Source organism: Eretmochelys imbricata, chromosome 3, assembly GCF_965152235.1.
Source record: "Eretmochelys imbricata isolate rEreImb1 chromosome 3, rEreImb1.hap1, whole genome shotgun sequence".
In the NCBI taxonomy this organism is placed as follows: Eukaryota; Metazoa; Chordata; order Testudines; family Cheloniidae; genus Eretmochelys; species Eretmochelys imbricata.
Genome location: NC_135574.1, coordinates 204936342 through 204955807, shown reverse-complemented (window position 1 = coordinate 204955807; position 19466 = coordinate 204936342). Strand labels below are relative to the sequence as shown.

The 19466-nt window shown below is 44.6% G+C and overlaps 2 protein-coding genes across 2 annotated transcripts in view; one reads left to right on the top strand and one right to left on the bottom strand.

The window, feature by feature from the left end:
* Positions 1 to 6915: 6915 nt before the first annotated feature.
* MGME1 (mitochondrial genome maintenance exonuclease 1) lies at positions 6916 to 16506 on the bottom strand. The gene is made up of 5 exons (XM_077814132.1): positions 16419 to 16506; positions 12095 to 12702; positions 10437 to 10659; positions 9682 to 9814; positions 6916 to 8329 (listed from the first exon to the last, which is right to left on the bottom strand). Exons 2-5 carry the CDS (start codon positions 12633 to 12635, stop codon positions 8186 to 8188), a joined length of 1041 nt encoding a protein of 346 aa, XP_077670258.1. The 5' UTR covers positions 12636 to 12702; positions 16419 to 16506; the 3' UTR covers positions 6916 to 8185.
* A 350-nt stretch (positions 16507 to 16856) lies between these two features.
* Positions 16857 to 19466, top strand: part of SNX5 (sorting nexin 5) — a 37596-nt gene continuing 34986 nt past the window's right edge. The window contains exon 1 of the mRNA XM_077814131.1: positions 16857 to 16992. Within this exon, the coding sequence (XP_077670257.1) occupies positions 16954 to 16992 (39 nt within the window). The 5' untranslated portion in view covers positions 16857 to 16953. The remainder of the gene's footprint in view (positions 16993 to 19466) is intronic.

Below are 19466 nucleotides of genomic sequence, written 5' to 3'. Positions count from 1 at the left end.
TTAGCGGGGCCCATCCCCTTCTTCTTGCCCTGGCCTTTCCCGCCGGCTGGGGGGACTTCCCTAGAGTCTGGGGAGGCAATGGGCATGGCAGCAGCGGAGGTCACCTCAGTGCCCTCCATTGCCGATGCCCCAGCGGGGGCGGTGGCAGGTGATTAACAGAAGTTGGGTCAGGTAGAAAGGGACAAGCTGTGGGGTGGACAATTCGGGGTGGGGGCACATTAACCACCATACGCTTGTCCAGAGAGTCCTGTTTGGTTGGCTGGTGCTTCTGGCCCATGCGGTGGAGTCAGGGCGAGCAGCTGGGTCCAGAGGCAGATGTTGGACAGCCAGCAAAGATGGTGGAGTGGGGGGGTAAAGATCATAGTGTGGGGGTTGGGAGCACACAGATGGATCGGGGGGCAGCTCCGTGCTACACCCCGTGTCCCTACAAATAGAGTTAAGACACAGTCAAGGCCTCCCCTCACACGAGAACACAGTTCGAAAGTTACTCAGTCTTAGGCCCCCTCCACGGCGATTTGTAGATTCCCCGGGCGGTGTTCCTCCGGTGGACGGCTGTTTTTCTGTCTGTTTCGGGCTTTCTTTTTTGCATTTCAGAAATGCCAGAGCAAGTGATAAGAGTCCTCTTGACCGGAGATGGGTCCGCAGACAAACAGCAAGGGGCTGGGTCTGGGGGCTGGGTCCGCAGACAAACAGCAAGGGGCTGGGTCTGGGGGCTGGGTCCGCAGACAAACAGCAAGCGGCTGGGTCCGGGGGCTGGGTCCGGGGGCTGGGTCCTTCCACTCCCCCTCTCTGGGGAAGCGGGCCTGCAGGCCCCCCCTCTCTCGGTCGGGGTGGGGAGTTTCAGCTGGAGCGGCAGCAGCGTCCGAGGGCGGGCAGGTGGGGTGCTAACAGCCGGACGGCAGCCGGCCAGTACTCTAGCAACAGCAGAGAAAGAAAAAAAAAAACAACAACAAGAAAAGAAAGGGGGAAAGCATCTGGCCCGGTCTGGGGGGAAGCCGAAAGCAGGGGCAAAAAGCAAGGAAAGCCCAGGCCAGAGGACAGCAGCAGAAGAGCAGGCTAAGTAGGTCCCTTTTCCCTGGGTAAGGTAACAGGGAATGTTCCAGAACAATCAGGAACCTTCTGGAGACAATTAAGACAGGCTGATTAGAACACCTGCAGCCAATCAAGAAGCTGCTAGAATCAATTAAGGCCGGCTAATCAGGGCACCTGGGTTTTAAAAAGGAGCTCACTTCAGTTTGTGGTGTGCGTGTGAGGAGCGAGAACGTGGACTGTTGGAGGACTGAGGTGTACAAGCATTATCAGACACTAGGAGGAAGGTCCTGCGGTGAGGATAAAGAAGGTGTTGAGAGGAGGCCATGGGGAAGTAGCCCAGGGAGTTGTAGCTATTGCACAGCTGTTCCAGGAGGCACTCTAGACAGCTGCATTCCACAGGGCCCTGGGCTGGAACCTGGAGTAGAGGGCGGGCCCAGGTTCCCCCCAAATCCTCCCAACTCCTGGTCAGACACAGGAGGAGTCGACCTGGACTGTAGGTTCAGAAAAACGGCCAAGCTGAGGGCTGCCATGAAGCTCCAAGGTGAGCAAATCCGCCAATAAGTGCAAGACCCACCAAGGTAGAACAGGAACTTTGTCACAACTAGTATAACCACATCCATGCTAGGGTTGTTTTGGTATAAGCATTTTACTAATGAAAAAAAGTGACTAGTATAGTTGTGGTGTTTACAGAATAAAATAAAAAAAGCCTGAGTAGACCAGGCCTAAGTGACTAGACCTGGAAAAGTCCTGAATAACCTTTCCTGCCACCCTACTGACCACTGTGGTGTAGTGCTCTTCATGCGTCTTTTGACTTCAGTGGTGCAGCATCAGACGCTAAATATGGCGTTAGAAACTGTCTTAAGAACGGCCATACTGGGTCAGACAAAAGGTTCAGCTATCCCAGTATCCTGTTTTCCAGCAGTGGCCAATGCCAGGGGTCCCAGAGGGAATGAACAGAACAGGTAATCATCAAGTGATCCATCCCGTCGCCCATTCCCAGCTTCTGGCAAACAGTTCCTGTTCATCCAATTTGCCCGGTACGGAAGTCAGGTTTACCAGCCTGTAATTGCCAGAATCAATCTCTGGAGCCCTTTTTAAAAATTGGCCCCACAAAAATCCTCCAGTCATTTGGTACAGAAGCTCATTTAAATGATAGGTTACAGACTACAGTTAGTAGTCCTGCAATTTCATATTTGAGTTCCTTCAGAACTCTTGGGTGAATACCATCCAGTCCTGTTGACTTATTACGGTTTAGTTTATCAGTTGAGAGGTGATTCCGCCTCTCCTCTTTAAACAGAAGGTGTTTTAGTAAATAAAAGAAATCAACTGTAGCCAGATGCAAACAGGGTTCCCACAGCCCTTGTTCCAGCTTTGTGTCCTCTGGGCCACCTCCAGAGTGGAACTCCATACTGCACGCAGACATCTAGCGGCTGTGTCATATCCTATATTAAACAATTTCAGCATTCTAACCTTGTGCAGCTGTCGTTAGAACGCTCGGCACTCTCTTTCCTAGTAGCCATTCTCCTGACTTTTGAGGCATCTGCAACATAGATGATCCAACCTGACTGCAGCTTTACGCCTGGGGCTTTCCTCTCATTTCGTAGTTTAGATGTTCTTCGGTTGTTGCCATCCCTTTGCTATATACAGGTTCACCCTTCCACAAAATATTGCCCATCAAGTAATGCACTTGAAACCACCCACCTAAACACTGCAATTCTGACTTGTGGGACATCCCTGCATAACAGGTAGCATAACTGTGGCAGCCCTGACTAGTCATCGGCTCAGCTATCTAAATATAGCTTTTAGGCCTGGCCGGAATGTTAAGGTCACATTCTGAGTGCAGTCCAGAGGGGTCGTATCATTGCCTGTCCTGTAACCCTCAAAAGGCTCTGCTCTTGTCTAGATGCTCCCAGGCAGCATACAAGCCTGGTCTGAGTGTCTGTGGGTTAGCTCTAATTCAGCATTTCTGATTCCAGCAGCCTGCTTGTTACCCCTGGCCCCACTCTGGTTACGCCTGGCAAGATGATCCCAACACGCTGCCAGTCCTGAATTTCCCGTGTTGTCAGCCCTGAAGAGTCGCAGCCCTTCCGTAGAACATGCAGAGTGCCAATAACATTTGTTGTCTCTTTTAAAGAGACAAAAGCACATTACAGCTTATTGGGGCTGGGGCAAATGCTCCCTTCCCTTCAAGCACAGCTCAGAGTTGGTGTGTTGTGAAAATAAAACAAAATAACACGACATAGGTTGTGACACCAAGTAGAAGCAAGAAAGTTAGAAAGGGTTGCAAACAAATGTAAAAATACACATTCTAATGGCTAAGACCTAACTTAACAAGCTACAGTTTTTGTTCAAGGTTCTTCCCCATCTTCCAGTCCCAGAGACTTTGAGCCCCTTGGTCGAAGGAACTCCTTTCTTCACTTGCCAGAGCTCTGTTCCCTTGTGTCTGTCCAGTGATAGGTGCCAAGATGGCTTCTCCATACATCTTCCCAAACTTATTGTTTTGTCCCCCGTCTCAGGCTGACCTCATGGAGTTCTTCCCTTTCTGTGGACTTCCCGTCCCCCTGCTGATCTGTATGTAAAAAGGGCCTCTATTGTTTGTGGTCACATCGTGCTGAGTGGATACACTTTTATAATACAGTAATGTATACAATCAGTTGTTTGAATTACTTCTCATTTGAGGTTTAGATCCCCTGTCTTTATAGTCCAGATAAGGTTTCTCTTTCTTGCTGGGATGCAGATGTCAAGCTATCTTTGCCCCTGCTTGACAGCTTTGTTACCTTTTATGTAATTAGATCTTTGTTGTCTCTGCCTGACAAGCAAATACACATTCCTTTGTCTAGGACAGATTGGGTTTATGTACTGTTTGCCAAACACATTTTAAGAAATAATTCTAGCACATATTCATAATTCTTTGTACACACCCCGTACACGTATCATGCAAGAACGTTAACTATCAGTGAGTTATTAGTTTACTAATATCTTATGAGATACCATTTAAATATATTTCAGAGTAGCAGCCATGTTAGTCTGTATCCACAAAAGGAAAAGAAATACTTGTGGCACCTTAGAGACTAAGGTGACAAAAGTACTCCTTTTCTTTTTTCATTTAGATATAGCTCATGACAAGTGTTAGGTGCAGTGAGTATGTCAGGCCTGAGAAGAGCTGCTGACACAAAGTAGTGAACCACAAATGCGCATCTGTGTCACAGTCGTCCTTTTAGTTATGAATCTAATTAGCTCTTATGTAAACAAACAATTCACAGGCAAGATGTGAACAAGGAAGTGCCATAATAACGGATATGGAGTTTCACTGTATTGTTTTCCACACTGCTGTGTGCTCTGCACGAGCTGCAAATTCAAGTCTAGCTTTCTATTTACAGCTAGAAGCTTATCCAACTTGCTTGAATAAACAATCTCTGTGGATAGAAAGTCCACGCTTCAATAATAGAATACAGCACTATGAATATACTACTGACCCATTTCAGCAGGATGGTGACAGTTAAATGCTCAAGGCGATTAGAGAAGCTACACAAACAGAAAACCCAGTGATAAAGAGGGATTTCAACTATCCCCTTATTGACTGTTACATGTCACCGCAGGAGAGGAAGCAGAGAGAAAATTTCTGTGCAGCATTTAAATGACTGCTTCTTGGAGCAGCTAGTTATGGAACCCACTAGGGGAGAGGCAATTCCTGATTTTGTGGAGCACAGGATCTGTAGCGCCCCGCAAATATGTAGATATCTGCTTTATAGCTGTGGATGCGGATAGCTGTAGACCATGTTGGCAGATTGCGGATGGATGCGGATCCAAATTTTAGATTAGAGCCCTGCAAATCTGCAGCTATCTGATTTATACCCATGGACCATGTTTACGGATCACATGTAGACAGAAATTTTGTATCCGCACAGGGCTCTAAGGATTTGGGCCAAGATGTGAATATAGCTGAACCACTTGCTGATCGTGCCCATAATGCAATTCAATTTAACATCCTTGTAAGGGGGGGAGGGAATACCAAAGAAACCAACCACAGTAGCATTTAACTTTAAAAAGGAGAATTACACAAAAACGAGGAAGCTAATTAAGCATAAATTAAAAGGAACAGTGCCAAGTGTGAAACGCCTGCATGGACACACCATAATAGAGGCCCAAATTAAATATATCCTCCCTCCCCCCCCTAAAAAAAACGAACAGTAAGAGGTCCAAAAATATGCCAGAATGGCTATACAGCAGAGTAAAAGAGGTGGTTAGAGGCAAAAAGGCATCCTTTACAAACTGGAAGTGAAGTCCTATTGAGGAAACTAGAAAGAAACAAACTCTGGCAAGTCAAGTATAAAAGTCAGGACAAAAAAGAATTTGAAGAGCAACGAGCAAGACCTAAAAACAGCAAAACATTTATGAAAGTACATCAGAAGCAGGAAGACTGCCAAACAGTCAGGGGAGCTACTGGACAATCAAAGTGCTAAAGGAGCACTCAAAGGAGACAATGCTGTTGAACACCAACTAAATGAATTCTTTGGATCGGTCTTCACCGCAGAGGGTGCGAGGGAGATTCCCACACTTGAGCCATTCTTTTTAGGTGACAAATCTGAGGAAGGATCCCAGGGGTGCTGGAACAGTTTTCATAGTGGGGGTGCCGAGAGCTGTTGAATCAAACTGTAAACCCTGTATATGATGGAAACCACTTCAAGTGAGGGGGTGCGGTAGCACCCGTAATTCCAGCTCCTATCAACTGTCCCAGATTGAGGTATCATTAAAGGTGGTTTTGGAACAAATGGATAAATTAAGCAGTAGTAAGTCACCAGGACCAGATGGGATTCACCCAAAAGTTCTGAAGGAACTCAAATATGAAACTGAAAAACAACCAGCTATGGTATGAAACCTCTTGTTTAAATCAGTCTCTATACCAGATGCCTGGAGGACAGGTAATGTAACACTGATTTTAAAAAAAGGCTCTGGATGTGATCTTGGCACTTACTGAAGTTAGTCTTAACAGCCTGTATTAGGCACAGTGGTTGAAGCTATAGTGAAGAACAGAATTATCAGACAGCTAGATGAACATGGCTTTTGTAAGGGAAATCATGCCTCACCAATCTATTAGAATTCTTTAAGGGTGTCAACAAGAGTGATCTGGTTGACATTGGGTACTAGGACTTTCAGAACACCTTTGACAAGATCCCACACCAAAATCTCTTAAGCAAAGTAAGCAGTCATAGGATAAGAAGGAAGGTCCTCTCATGGATCAGTAACGCGTTATAAAATAAGGGGATGGATCACTTGATAATTGTCCTGTTAATTTGCTCTGAAGTGTCTGGCATTGGTCAGTGCTGGAAGACAGGATATTGGACTACCTCAGGGGTTCTCAAACTTCATTGTACCGTGACCCCCTTCTGACAACAAAATTTACTACACAACCCCAGAGGGGAGACAGAAGCCTAGGCTCACCCAAGCCCCACCACCCTGGGTGGGGGGGCCAAATCCAGATCCCAAGGGCTTCAGTCTCAGGCAGGGAGCCTATAACCTGAAGACCTTGGGCTTTGGCCCTGGGTGCCGGGTTTCAGCTTCAGCGCCAAGCCCCAGCAAGGCGAATGCCAGCCCTGGCAACCCCATTAAAAAAGGGTCGTGACCCATTTTGGGGTCCCAACCCACTGTTTGAGAACTGTTGGGCTACATGGACTATGAGTCTGACCCAGCATAGCCCTTTTTCTGTTCAAAAGCAAACCTGTTCAGTCCTTTTTGGGTACTGTCCAGTTGGTAGTCTTTAAAATTATGGATTAGCTGTACTTAAATACGTAATTCTGAGTGATGACAAGAAAAGCTCAAGTGTATGATTCAAAGGAATGAAACAAATGAGAAAAGTTGACACATACACAAAGCAACACCATCTAAGAACTACCCCATAGTATTTATTCAACATTTACAACACTATCTTGTTACTCTCCCTTCTTACAAACTCGTTTTTACGAAATGAGTCTCAAAAGTGACTCCTGTATTTTAGGACTAATTATTAATCAATAAACTTATTTAGTCGACTTAACGTATTAACAGAAAGCAAGATACCTTTCTAGTCTGTGAGGGATATGGTTGCCGTTTTTACTTATTTATTTTAGAACTAGCATCAGCTTTCAGTTCTTAAATCGTCAGTTCTTAAATTTCAAAACCACAGACTAAGGTTTCTGAAAAATATTCAGGCATCACTATACATCTCTCCCCCCCGCCCCAGGTTCTGATCCTGCAATTAGCTCTGCATGGGTGAGCCCCCTTCGTCTATGCAACACCCCAGTGAAATCAGTGGGGCAGTGTTGGCACAAGAGTTTTTGCTTGGGACTCATTGCTCAATTGGGGGCTAAGATACAAAGCCTCAGTTTCATTCTCACTTTGCTCTATGTGAGAGACGCAGCTTTGTACGAAGGCAGAGAAGTCTGTAGGAGAGCTCCCTCTTGTTAGAGCAACCTCTTGTTTTATATGGTTCTTAGGGCTAGTCTTCAGCTATGCAAATTATATTTCTGCTCCTCTTTTGTGGAGCATGTCTGCTAAAGCAACCAACTTGTCTTAACATCCTGAGTGATTGCTTAATGAAGGTTTAATTAGAATTCTTAGCACTTGTAGTTTTTCTGCCTTCAAAGGGACACTGTCAACATAAAAATCATACGTTGTAAACAGATGAGAGATTAACAAGAGCTGAAATGTTTAAAATTAAGTCTACTTGTCACTACCTATGCTTTTATTGTTTGCATTTTACTCAGCTCTGACAATGCAAGTTTTGCTTTGGTTCAGAGTCAATTTCACTTTCATGTTCTCAGTTCAGCAAGGGTTAGGTTTCAAACACTGCAAGAGTGTGATAGTTTGCTTACATAAACTTTTAACTGGATTTTTTTCTTTAATTGTCAGAACATTTCTATTGATTTCAGGTTTTATAAAAGCTTGCTGCAAAATGTAAATATCAGCCCAATTTAAGTTGTCCCATTAAATCCTCTTTGTACCCCTGTGAAGTAGGCAAGTATTAGACCCAATTTTCAAATGGACACTGAGGCAGAGATATTAAGTGATTTGCCCAAGGTCAAAGAGGGTCAGTATTGGAGACTATATTAAAACTCAGGACTTCCTGCTTCACTTCTGTGCTCAGATCATACCCCTCTAACTTGTCCCAATTGAATTATTGTTTTTTTTCCTTCTCTGTGTATTCTTCAAGGCGCAGGAGCCATTTGTTCCAATACTGAGAGCACAGATCTGAGTCCATGAAATGTGGATGTGCAGGGGAACCATCTTTATAAGAGACCACAATAAGTCCACAATTAACCTGCAATGAAAAGCATAACATCAGTTGTTCAATATCAACAGGCAGGTTCAGTAGACTATTCCCAAGATTAAACTGCATTTTCACCACGTAGATCAATGTAAAGCTAAAATAAAAACCACTAACTTTAATAAGCAATGTTATTCACAATAAAGCACTAGGAGCCCAGTTTTCCAAGGTATGGAAGTGCCCAATGACTTGGAGTTGTATGTGCTCAGCAATCCTACATATCAGGCTTTCAGGGTCTAATCCTGTGTTCTGGACACTGACAAAATTCCCATGGACTTTGAGTAGATTTTTGCTTGTGCCAGTACAGATTCAGGCCCATGCCATTCAGCAAATCAGGCTGTAAGGAAATGGTTCCTTCTGCATGTTCCACTAACTATCAGATTTGTCAAATAAAACAACATAAAAAGTTAACAGTGAAGAATAAAGTGATATAATTGGCCTAACAGAGCCATTAAAAAAAAAAAAAAAAAAAAAAGAGGGAACAGAACCATGTAGCTACTTCCTATATTTCTCAGAGAAATGATCCTGCCATAGCATTATACAAGTCCTCAGCTTAACTGATCTGTTTCTTTCCTTTCCTAAAAAGTCCTTGACAGGGCCTTGGGTATCCTGTCATTTTCTCCTGCTTTAATCTTCCCTCTCCAAATCAGGAACTGCCATCCTTCAGGCCAAGCTGACCCTCTTTGGAGTCTATAAACACACGTCCCTTCCTCAGCTGTTGAGTAATGGGCACCACTTCCCTTCACCGCCAAGGAATGGAGTAATGTTCCCAGATGGTTTAAGGAGGGCATTTAACCACATCCATTCAATTGCCAGTGGAGTAAGGCACTCTTCTAGGAGGCAATGACGGGTGCTTGTTGCTAGCTCATTTCCTTGTCTGCCTGCTCTCAAGTTTGATTCCTCTCCTCCCCTTTCACGTGCCATGCTCACGCAAAGCAGCATGGAGCTGGATGGTTCTTCTCCCCCACTGTGTGTTGCCACGTGCTATGTTCTCACTGTAAACTGGCTTGCTGCATTAGGGTTTGACTTTCCGTAGGGCTGTGCACCTGTAGTTCCCACTGAGTTCAGTTGGAGATTTGGGAGCTCAGCACTTCTCAATAGTTGTGCCATTTGCTAAGGGCCTGATGAGTGGAAAGTTCTTTGAGTACACTGACAACATACTGCTGACCAAGGGAGGCAGCAGGAGCAGCAATGATGATGGAATTAACTTAGGCTGGGACAGGTGCAAGTGTGTAAATGCTAGCTGCAGTTCTATATTGGATGGGGGTGACTAGAGGACGTGAGTGGGGAAAATGAAGTTGATGTGAGCGCTGCTGCTTGTCTCAGCAGGTAGTAGGCCTACTGACCTGGAAGTCATAATTAGCATCATGGTTTATGGCTCCGGTATATGCTGCAACCTGTAGTGGGTTGTCAAATGTGTTCCGGAGATACGGCTTTGATTTCTCTGAAGTCTTCCAGTCAATCACACATAACTGGCCTCTGTAAAACCAAGCAAAAGAGGAGTATTTTAGTTAAACTACGTGCTAATGAAAAAAACGTGATGTCAGACTCGTAAGTCAAACACTTTACTCTATTTCTCCTGTTTCCTGCTGATGAGGTGTCATTTGTTATTATCATGTTGCTGGTGCCAGCCTGAGTTATGAACTCCTTCTGCACAGGCTGGATTAGATCCAGGGACTAATAAGTACAAATACCAATGGCAGTTCTAAATGACACCACTTTGGTTCACTTAGCCCTTTCGTGCTAACGTGCCACTCCATTGCTGTGCAGAGATGGCTTGCTAAAAGAATAGCAGCACTGCTGTTAGCAGGGCAATCTGTGTGATCTCCCCTGTTCCTCTCCTCCAATCCCTATTTCTCATCCTGAACCTGCCTGACCTCCCTTGTTCCATCCCTGGTGCTGCTGCTTTGATGCTTCTTCAGCTTTGCAGTCTCTCTGGCTTCCTCCCCCAGACCACTCAACCTCCCAGCTGCTATGCGACGTGTCCTACCATCTTAGCCACATAACATCAAATAGGTCAGATCTGGCCCACAAGCCAGCTGTTTGGTCACCAAAGTCATATAAAACACAGTGCGATATAACAGGAGAACCAGCATCTCACCGATACTCAGCCACACAATCTACAAGCCCTGAATAGTGAAGAGTCTCATGATGAACTGCACTTTCAAGAGCTTTTACTCCACTGATGTCTCTCAGGACATGCTGCACACTGGCTAAGTAGCCAGAGACCATGGTATCTTTTTCCTGCTCCTTCAACGGGACCTCTTCAGATAAAAAGACAGATTCCAAAGCTGCATGGAATAGTTTTCCTTGAAAGAAGATGTCTATGAAAGATGACAGAAAAAAGACCTTTAAAACTCCTTTCTTAATAAGCAATGCTCATATATGGGATAAATATGTATTTTTAAAACTACTATATAGTTGAGACTCTAAAATCAGCCCCATTTTGGTGCTGAAACAGCTTCAAGGGTATAGGAAGGGAACAAATAATGGAATTATTTAAGGTATTAATCTAAATTAGCCTGTATTCATGAATTGTCCTGGAGCAATTGACGATGTAGTCAGATTTATTCTTTAGTCAAACATATTTGCCATACAATTTCTATGAATCAGTGTTGGCCTGTAGAATGCTTTTGAGCAGTTCATCATATTTGATATCAAAGCTGTGATGGTTAGTTGTAACTGGATGCATCTGCTACCTGACGGAACATAACTCTTAGGATAAGGTTTGAGTTAGGAATGATAGCTGCTTAAAATGTGCTGTTTCTGTAGAACATTCTTGCTAATATGTTTGTTCATGAAAATATTCAAGAACACAGACGCAGTGTGAATACAGCAAATTCAGCTTTTCAGTTGAGCAAAAATTTATGTAAGACGTTTCAAAGTATTAACCAAGCTCTAGGTATAACAAGAGCTAGCCAGCACCCCCAAGATTGGGCATTTCAGCAGGACTAGGGTGCCTTAGCCCCACTGACCATGGGGAAAGTCAGTTAACAGTCTTTATGAATAAAAGACCTGATATGCACTAGGACTTCACAGAAAAACTTGGAATTCACATATAAAGTTAAGGACCTTCAGTATATCAAGCAAGCCGTGTGGCTGCCCAAATGCTGGTTGGTTTGGAGCACACAGCAGGACCAAAGACTCTTAGAGCCTCAGACCTGTTGAGACAGACAGTGGTCTAAAATCAGATAACTGGCCAGCAGGCTTTGAAGTTTGCACTTCATGTCTGGGTCCCTGAATGCAAATATCAAAGTCTCCAGAACTGTCATGTCCAGTTATTCAAAAATTCTGGGTGTCCCATGATCCTCAGACAATCAGTTATATAGTGCAGTGAGCCACTTTATTCCCAAACATAAAAAAAAAAAAATATCATTCTATCTGTAGAAGTGCTAGTCAAACTCCATAAATCAGGTGGGAAGTATCAACCTGCTGCAGATTCTAGCAAGTACTACCAAAATAATGGGGGTTGGAGCAAGGAACTCCTAAATTCGAATCCCATTTTACCACTAAGTACTATTAGGTTATTGGTCCAACCCCTGTGGTTCTTGTAGTCAATGGGAGTGTCCCTGAATAAGCAATCAGGGAAGGCCTCAAAACGTGGTCCATTAATACCAGGCATTCTTGTGAAGTGCTTTGGGATTCTGAAATGGACGCTGCTATATGGATATGCAAAGTGTGTGTCTTCTAGGGCCAGATCCGGCAGCTATGTTATTGAGCACGGCCCATTATTTTCAGAAGCACTTTGGTTAGACTTACTTTTAGTATATTCTGCAAAACCATCTTTTCCAAGTTCCAGAATCATCCGCTGCTTCCACCTCTTCAGGTAGAATGCCTGGTCCAAAGGCATGGTTTGCTGAAGAACACTCGTCACACTGGGCACCTTGTGCCTTTGTAAACTGATTTTCAGCAGGTGCTTTCCGTCACTGTTTGAAGGCAAAGCTCTCTTATTGGAGTTTATCAGAGGGACCCAGTTTTTTGGAATTTTTGCTTCAACATCCTTAACTGGAGGCTTAAATTTACTCACTGGTCCATATATCAGATTATCTTCTTCAAACAATGTTTCCGGTGTCTGAGGGCTGGCTTTGGAAGATGTGACAGAACGGACCAAGTTCATGTATCTTTCTTGGTCAACTTGTTCATAACCATTCTCTTTTTTCTTCTTGCTACAAAGGTAGGAGGAGATACACAGGCACACACATGGGACTTGATTTTTGCAAAAATGTTCTGTGAACAGCATTTTTAGTCTCCCAGATTTTCTGGTTAATAGCTTGAGGGATTTCATTCCCTGAAGCAGCATTTATAGATGGTTAAACAGAGTTTTCTTTCTTCCGTTAGGAGTATTCATAACCTTCCATAATTTCCCACTGTAGAAAAAGAATTTCCATGATTTGAAGAGTTACTGCAACTCTTTAGTATCATCAAGCTATCATCTCCCTTTACAAATTAAAGCTGCACAGTATTCATTAGTGCTTTTCATATCAACTGAACTTCAACCACTTTGAGTTAAACAATACAGTAATAGTGAGAAATAATAGCAAATGGAAAGATAAAATAAGAGGTATAGACAAGAGGAAAAATTATTTTCTGATTTGAAATGAGGTGGAGAGAAGGCTGTTGCAAGTGGGAGAAGCTGCAGTGCAGAAGGCTCTGCCTCTTACAGTAGCAAAACTGTAGGAGGGTACAGAGAAGATGGTACTACATGCAGGGAGAAAGAGACAAGCTACATGGGCTAGACAGAAGCAAGTCCTGGAGCAGAATTAACTGACTAGAGAGGGAAGATGAGCTCTTTGGGAATGGTGGGGATCTGTTTGTTCTCGGTACGTGTGAGAAAGCAGCCAGCAGTTTTATGTACAGCCTAGAATCTGGAGAGCTGAGACTTGGAGAAGCCTGAGAGAAGGGAAATAAAAAATAATCGCAATCTTCAAATACCAGTTTAAGCTGTTTTGGAAAATATATATTTTAAATTAAAAATTTAGATCTTTTTTCTAACTGAGAATAAAACAAGTCCTATTTTTAAGCTAAGACATTTTAGGATATTTCTTTAATAGAAGCTGCAGACCAAGATAGTCTAGTTTATAGCCTGGCTCTGAAAAGTATGTTGTAGTTGCAATTTTTGGTTCTGACCCTGAGTAGTTGCACTGAAATAACTGTTTCCTAGTATGCTTAAAATTAAACATAGGCACAAGTCTTTGCACTATTAGGGCTTAAGTTTCCTCTACTGAGAGCTATCCACTTAGCAATCAAAGTTACTTCATTCCATGTTTTGCAAATAAAACATGCAGGCAATATGTATTACAAGCTAACACGACTGCTTTGTTCTTGAAACACTTCAGTATTTTTCATTTCATTCACTGTATTTCGCAAACACTCCACATGCTGTTCAAACAGTAGGAGTACTAGGAAAAAAAATACAAAGGTCTTGATCTTATAAATTATTCTAGACAGGGACATCCCTGTGCTCATACGGAGTCCCGATGAAGTCAATGGGGCTCACAGAACAACTTGCAAGATCTGTGCCCAAAAGCGCTTACAGCTTAGTAGATGGAGCAATCCTAGTGACAAAGGACTTTATGCAGTCCCAGTTAAGGTGCTTCCCTTACTAGCAATTCATCAAGGGAATTGCTAGTAATTTTAGGATTATGTCGTGGACTATAAAAGAGAAAGAGAGGAAAAAAAAAAAAAAACAAAAAAAATCACAATACAAGCTGTTCCATCCCAGAATTGTTTGGACTGGTTTGTATAATATAAGTTAACCATAAGGAATGTAGTGGAAATGAAAAATAAACTATAACTTCCTGGTCAATATAGCTATTATCATTTTTTCTGGTTTAGAATAAAAACAAAGTACTTTTAAAAAGGAAACCTTTCCTACTAAGACATTTTGAATACCAAAGTATACAATTTCCCGATTTATTACATTTGTATAGCAGAGATGACAGTATCCAAGCTTAAAGGGATAAGTCAAAATCTTGATCTACTTAAAAAAAAAATTAGGATTGTGTTGTGTCCTGTTATGTTTGCCATGTCCTCTTATATCTGTTAGCTCTTTTCCAGTGTGCAACAATGGGAAATTGACATGAATCTTGCTCTGAGCATCCTGACATTCAGACTCTTGTCAAGTTTAGTTTCCTGCCTGCACACAAGAATAGAGCAGTCAGGTGTAGTAGGGAAGGGCAATCCAATCCATTCCAATCATTTTCTTACTAAGACAAGGTGTGCAACTATTGCCAAAATTAGATCATGAGTAGTAACCATGTAGATTGATTTTATGTAATGGGCTAAATTCTGCCCAGTTCAATCTCATTGAAATTAATTGCACAAGCTTTGAGTAAAACCTGAACAATATCAATTTTTGTATTACTTCTTATTTTTATTTGGTGGCAGGATGTTTTTCTCCAGTTTTGCTCTTCCTACAGTAGGGGCTGGATCCCTTCTTTTTAGTAATACATTTATTCTTTCTGGTAGTGTAAAGAAGTACTGTAGTTTGCATTAAATACACATCTGTTTCAGTTCTTCTCAGTCACAATTATAAAATCAGTCCACCTTGGGCTTCTTGTGAGCCTTATATTTCATGTTTGCTATCACTGAACAGAAGCTTAACTGAATAGAGAATTAATTAAAACAATCTGTTCTTGCCAGTAGGTACTATTCTTTAATCCTGTGACCACTCTTCATTTTTAATAGAATTATTTCCAGTCTCTGATTTAGGTCAGTTACCGGTCATAATTTGCTACTTGCTAGACAAAGAATAAGGAGTGATGTTTGTAAATTATGAAAGAGATATAAATTCTAAAGACTGTCAAAATATACTATCTTGTGTATGAAATGATGTGAAGTGGTGAGCATAGCAAATTGATATCTAAAGGTCAGCCGTTGTTACCAGAAGCAAGTTATTTCAGGGAAGCATTGTTTCATTACAAAAATCTGGGTAGGGTGATAATCCATTCTCCTTTGCTCACACTACCAATTTTAGGGATTGGGGGAAATTTATAACCTACCTGCTAGCATGCACGTGCCCATTGACCTCTCATGCCGACATACAGAAGAAAGTCTTATGACGAATACAAACTAAAGGACATTTTTGAGTTTTTATGAAGGAGAATACTAAGCTCTATGCCCTGAATCACATGATGTTTGTATGTAAAGAACCCATGATCACTTACAAAGGAAAATTAAACTCTGCCTACACTCGCTGTACAGAGAGACAATTAAAAAAAAAAAAATCTAGTCCTACTCCTTCAAATTCAGTGATAAATCCTGGTCACGTGCCTTAGAGTTGCACGTATGCCAAGAAGACTGCTGCCTACTGGGTGGCAAATACAAGCCACTAATGCCACCTCAGTGGTAACTGCAATGAGCATTACTTAACTTATTTATAACAATAGTATCTAGTTCTGATATTGTACTTTTCATCCATAGCGCTCAAAGCCCTTTATAAAGAATGTCAGTAACATTACCCCCGTTTCACAAATGGGGAAACTGAGGCACAAAAGGCAAAATTATTTGCCCAAGATCCCTGAGCAGTCGAGTGCTCTAACCACTAGGCAACACGTGTTGCCAGTTTTCACTGCATTGAGGTGAGAGTCCCCCTTTCCTGGATGTTGACTTTAACAGAGAAAGTTAAAAGGTCTCTCTGGGGGTGTGTGTTGCAGTGAGGCAGCCTAGCCTGGTGACTACAACGGCAAACTGGGAGGCGGGAGATCTCGGTTCTGTTCCCAGCCCAGTCACTGGGCTGCGGGGTGGCCATGGCCAAGTCACTTTCCTGGCTCCGTGCCTCAGTTTCCCCATCTATAAAGCGTGGGATGACGGCGCTGTCCTCCTTTGCCAAGCGCTGGGAGGTCCGGGGTGAAGAGGGCTGGATGCTGTTAGTACAGTGCCTCCTTCCCTGAGGAGAACTCTGTCTCCACGCGGCTCGGGGCAGCTCCCCCAGCCGGCGGCAGCGGGAGGCTGTTGCCCCACCGGGGGCCCGGCCAGAGGGGGACACGGCTCAGCCCAGCCGAACCCCTCTCTCTCGCCGGACTCGAGGCCCTTGCCCCGCTCCCCAGCCGAACGCTCTCCCTCCAACCGTTAACACCATTACCTCCGCTCACTCAGCGCCCGGCCTGCCGCTACCTTCCCGCCAGAACAGTGCGCCGCCTCTCGGGATTTGTTGTTCTCTCCCTCCTTCCCTCAGGCTATCGGCTGTACAGAGCTTTGATTCGAAGAACTACAACACCCACAATGCATTTCGCCTCCCTCCTCGGCGCGGAGCTCGGCGGTTGAGATTAACGTCAGCGGAAGATTACAGTTGTGATAGGAAAGGGGGGTGTGAACACGTGACGGAGACGGGTGACGCTCACTTCCCAACTAAGGGCAGGGTCGCCGAGCGTACATGCCTAGCTGGGCTTTCCCGCCCGGAGCCAAAATGGCCTCCCCAAGCCGGGCGCGTGCTCCCCCTTCTGGGAAACACGTTTAGGTCTCTATGGTGGGCCGCGCGCGTGCTGCTGGGAAGGTGGGGGAGGTGCTGTGGAGGCGGCGCCCGGCCCCGCTCGCGTGGGTCAGGTGGCCTGAGCCTATATGAGCCGCCGCGGGCCCTGAGGGAAGGGGGCGGCTGTGGGTGAGCAGCGGCGGGCGTTATGGCTGCGCTGCCTGAGGAGGTGGAGGAGAAGAGGAAGGTATGGGGCGGGGCTCGGCTCGGCTCGGCTCGCTATGGGGCGCCCTGGTGGCTCAGGCCCCCCCCCTCTGGGGGCTGCTTCCCTACCGGGGACTGAGACCCCCCCCGGCTCCCTCTCCCTTGGGGCCGCTTCGCCCCTTCCCCGGGCTGGATCCTCCTCCCAGTGGGGCTGTGACCCCCAACATCCCTATTCCTTGCCAAGGGGCTGCTGGCTGAGCCACCCCTGCTGGGGGGCGGATGACCCCCCCCCCACCGGTGGGGCTGGCTGCCCCTCCTGGAGCCCCTGGCTGGGCTCTGCCCGGGGGTAGGTCTGTAACTTGCCTCCCCCTTGTGCTGCGCTCTTTGCCCTGTCCCCGTCTTCGCTCCCTGCTCTGCTGCCTGCCCCCTGCTTTAAATTCCCCTGTGTGTGTGTGTGTCTTGACTGTGCCCGTACCACGGGGGCAGGGCTGGTGCTGTAACTAACACACCGTGGCCCCTCCCCAGGGCACCGTGACTACTGACCCTAGCCACGTGAGACCTGTGGAGGCAACGCAAAATAGCTCTCCTCCTGAGTGACTTCAGTGTCTTTGAAAGCTGACACCCCAAATGCCTAAAACAAAATGCTCCCTGTACTCTAGGATTGTGTGTTGATACAGTAGGGAGGAAAAGGCAACATCAGCTTAATACCCACAGCTCCAGTGAAGTACTAAGGGAGTGTGTAAGGGCACGAAAACAGTATGCCTTAAGCCAAATACCTGACCTGTGGGCAGGATCTGGTCTCTGTCTACTTATATGGCTGACTTGGTCTGTCTAGCCTCCATGGTTGCAAAGAGAACTTTCCAGATGTGACACCCCCCCCCGTTCCTCAGACGTTATTGTCAACTGCTGGAAATGGCCCACCTTGATTATCACTATAAAAAGCTCCCCCCCCCCCCACTCTCCTGCTGGTAATAGCTCACCTTCAGTGATCACTGTCTTTACAGTTTTCAGAGTAGCAGCCGTGTTGGTCTGTATTCGCAAAGAGAAAAGGAGTACTTGTGGCACCTGAGAGAGTAGCAAGTTTGTTTGAGTGTGGGCTTTCGTGAGCTACAGCTCACTTCATCGGATGCAGCTGTAGCTCACGAAAGCTTATGCTCGAGTGGATTTGTTGGTCTCTAGGGTGCCACAAGTACTCCTTTTCTTTTTTCTCTTTACAGTGTGTATGGTAACACCCATTGTTTCATGTTCTATGTATATAAATCTCCCCACTGTATTTTCCACTGAATGCATCCAATGAAGTGAGCTGTAGCTCACAAAAGCTTATGCTCAAATAAATTGGTTAGTCTCTAAGGTGCCACAAGTACTCCTTTTCTTTTTGCGAATACAGACTGACACAGTTGCTACTCTGAAACCTGTCATGATGTGCTGTTGTCTTCCTGAGTCTGCAGGCAGCTAAAGTAATGATGGAGGGGGGTAAACTCTTTGAATTTGAACTCTAAAGCTTATATCAGCACTGCTTAACTGCTGATCATTTTAACAGACTGATTGAGGGATGGAGTCTTAGTGAAGCTTGCAAGAGGGTTGGGGAAAATGTGAGTTGCAGGGAATAAAATAGAGGGGAGGAAGGAGGTGATGCACAAACTTAGGAAAAAGGGTGGTGAAACAAAAAGGAGGATGGGGAAGGAAGAGAAACAAAAGGTAGAAATAGCAGTAGCCTTAAAATGGAACAAAATGTCAAAATAAACTATATTGAATATTTCATGGAAGTACTGAACAAATGAAAGTTCAGGTAATGCATATCAACTGCTGGTGCTCAAACAAGATTACCTCTTCCAGTTAGCATTGCTTCAGTCTTTTCTGGAGTCAGTTTCAGACAGCTGATCTTTCATGATCCAGTCTCCCAGAGTCATGCTATTACCTGTTAGACAGCCATGATTTCTAGATGAAACACAGGCTGCATGTCCTTAATCACAGTCCATGTTGATAGTTTTCTTTTAATGGTTGTACCTTGCATCTTGGAGCAGTGAGCCCTAAGGGACTTGGCATGTTAGCGCTCTTGTGGGAGAACAGAATGCTCACCATCATCATAGAAATGACTGACACTAGCTTAGTGTGGTATCTGCTGCGACATGCAGACTTCTAACAGTGTTGTGCCAATTCAAATTAATTTAAAACAGAAACCTATTGAGTTATACTCATCTGGCACACCCCACCATGACTCAGAGCCCACTTTACACTTTCTTTAGCTAGCACTAGTTAGTGTTAGCCATTTTTCCAAGATATTAGCCAAGCTGTGTGAATATCCATTTATAGCAGTAAACGGCCCTAGCATTGATTAAGCCCCTTGGCTGGCGTTACAAAACGTAAACTTTTGTGTCTGTGATGGCTTTTAATAGGAGCATTGCCTTTTAAAATTGCCATGCTTGCTATACTTCTCCTGCACACTGTAGTGGTCTTGCCCTTAGATCAGACCACCATCACTAGTTTGGCAGGGGAAAGATGAGGGGGGAGAGTTAT